General features: G+C 31.8%; 1 protein-coding gene across 1 annotated transcript; it reads left to right on the forward strand.

The window, feature by feature from the left end:
* The first annotated feature begins 1,397 nt into the window (after positions 1-1,397).
* LOC115717829 (uncharacterized) lies at positions 1,398-2,003 on the forward strand. Its single transcript, XM_030646800.1, has one exon. The coding sequence runs from the start codon at positions 1,398-1,400 to the stop codon at positions 2,001-2,003; it is 606 nt and encodes a 201-aa protein (XP_030502660.1).
* The last annotated feature ends 742 nt before the right edge of the window (positions 2,004-2,745 follow it).

Raw genomic sequence — 2,745 nt, forward strand, 5'->3', positions numbered from 1 at the left:
ATAGGGCTATGAGCTTGGAGAGGAAGTATTTCCCTTCTCGTTACAATGGATATAAATAGAAAGATTGCATAATAAATACATAATATCCTGATCGTGGGATTTGGAGAGTGTGCCATATCTCTGCAATCTGATCCCCAAGTTATAGGAATTTCTCTGATGACTCACGATGCGAAAGCTGAATTCGCTAAGTGTTGGTCGCTCTGTGCGGATTGCTGATCGCTTTGCTTCGAGCATGCATACGAGGCATCCAATTCGAACTATATTCTGCGAGCAGATACTCAGAGTCGAGTCCTCGTGTCACCATCATGTGATGCCACATCAGAGTGCTAAAATTGAGATAACACTAGTTGTATTTAATTAAATAGAAAATTAATATTTAAGTTTATTTTATTCAAGATACTTAAATATTTGATAATTTTCTTAGAAATTTAATTAAATAGGAAAATTATTTTTGTGTGGAAAATTAATTTATTAATTACTTTTGGACCAACATAAATTAGAATTATTTTTCGGGATTTATTTTATTTTATTTTATGCAATTTCGAAAATTTATTTATTTTAAATACATTGGATTTCGAATTTTTCTATATTTATTTATAAAAAGTTAAATTTGAGTTGAAAATTAATTTTAATTAATTTTGGATCAACTTAAATTGAATAATTTTGAAATATTTATTAAGAATTATTACTAAGATGGAAATAAATTTTATTTATTTTGAGATCTGTCAAAGTATAATTTTATAAATATTAAATTAAAATTTATATTAGAATTTTCTAAACTAAAAATTTTAATTGAATAAATATATATTTAAAATAAATAGATTAAAATAAATATTAGATGAAAATACACTTTAAATACTAAGATTTATTATAAGGATATTCGATCTCCATTGTTGGTTCTACATAGTTCTTGTTTTAGTGAGTAATCATCCCTAATGGATGAACGTTCATTAGCAATTTAACGTCGTAGAATCTCGAAAGATAAGTATTATTTGTAATTGTTTTACTCCAAGTACTGATCACCCTAATGGTGGCTTCTAGATGTAAGACTTACGAAAGTATGAAACAATGGTGGAAGCTCATAAGATAGAATGGCCTTGACTCTTGCCTAAACGGGACAACACTCGATTCTCATCTTGATCGAATAAAAGGTTGCTAGAATGTTTGTCATTTTAGATGAGCTGACTACTCTATTCAATGGATGGTATCTTTGACTCTCGCCTAAACGGGACACTAGTATCAGTTTGTTGAAAACCTTGGAAATTATTTAGGATTGTATATTTTTTAGTATTTTCACTTGTCATTCGTACTTGCTAAGTGCTAATAATTTTTGAATGTGTATGATTTTGTGTTAAACCTTACTTGATTTCTATTTATTGATATTTGTAGTACCCAATATGACTATGAACAACCACATGGTGTCACTGTTGACTGACAACAAGCTCTCTGGAGCTAACTTTGTCAAATGGAGAGAGAACATTGATATTGCTCTCATTGGTGAAAATACCCTATTTGTGTTAACTGAAGAGGCTCCTGAGCAGCCAGGTGAGAATGCAAGCGAGGCAGTCAAGGAAAAGTGCGAGCATTGGCAAAATGCTAACAACAAAGCTCGATACTTTATGCTGTCTACCATGGTCGACACTTTGAAAATAAGGTTTGCTAACACTCTCACGACTGCAGATATCATGAACAACTTGAGTGAACTGTTTGGGGTGGCCTCAATTCAAGCTCGCTTTGAGGCGACCAAGAATTTTATCAATGGACGGATGAAACCTCATCAAAATGTTCGTGATCATCTGCTCCAAATCACTTGTTACTTCCAAGAGGCTGAGAATCATGGAGCTGTTATAGACCAGACAACAAAAGCGAGCTTGATCTTGAATAGCTTGACTCCAACTTTTGTGCCCTTTACATCAAATTATGTCAAGGACCAGTTGGAGCTTGACTTCCATCAGTTAATCAACAACCTTAAGACATTTGAAAATTTGATTGGAGGACCATAGAAAGGAGGAACTAAAGCTCCTAGTTCTGGCACTGATAATGGTACGACCAAGGCTAAGGTAAACCTTGCCTCCACTTCGAAACCCATCAAAAAGAAGAATTGGAAGAATAGCAAGAAGCCCATTAAACCTGTTAAAATAGATAATAAGAAATAGGCTGCTAATCTAAATGAAAAGCAAAAAGGAAAGTGCTTCTATTGCAGCGAAAAGGGCCACTAGAAACCCCAATGTCCTAAGTTTTTGGCAAAGAAGCAAGGTATTTTTATCTATGCTATGAACTCATATGTTTTAGAGAATTATTATCCCCTTGGGTTATTACTTATGGATCTAATAACCATGTTTATTTTAATCTTATTTTAGTTCCAGCTGCTTAAACTTGGATTGCTATCCTAGAGAGTTGAGTCGGATGGTTAGACAGAAGGGTGGAGATTGTCTAAGTAAAAAAGCTCGAAATCTCAATTTTTTATTTAATTGTTTTAATTTATGATCAATTTAGTTTCAATTATTGATTTGGGATTTTATTCCCTATTTTATATTTATGCAGACAATTCATTATGACAATTTTGAGATTATTAAAAAAAAATCTCTTTAAGATATTCTGTTATGAATTGCATTTATGAATTGACCTTCATATATTTCTTTATCTGGAGTATAGCAATATCAATTATATTCATATGTTTATCATGTTTGTATGTGTTTTTTTTTATTAATGATACAAAATCTATGGTATATTTATCTCTGCAAA

Source organism: Cannabis sativa, chromosome 5 (genome assembly GCF_029168945.1).
Source record: "Cannabis sativa cultivar Pink pepper isolate KNU-18-1 chromosome 5, ASM2916894v1, whole genome shotgun sequence".
Lineage (NCBI taxonomy): Eukaryota > Viridiplantae > Streptophyta > Magnoliopsida > Rosales > Cannabaceae > Cannabis > Cannabis sativa.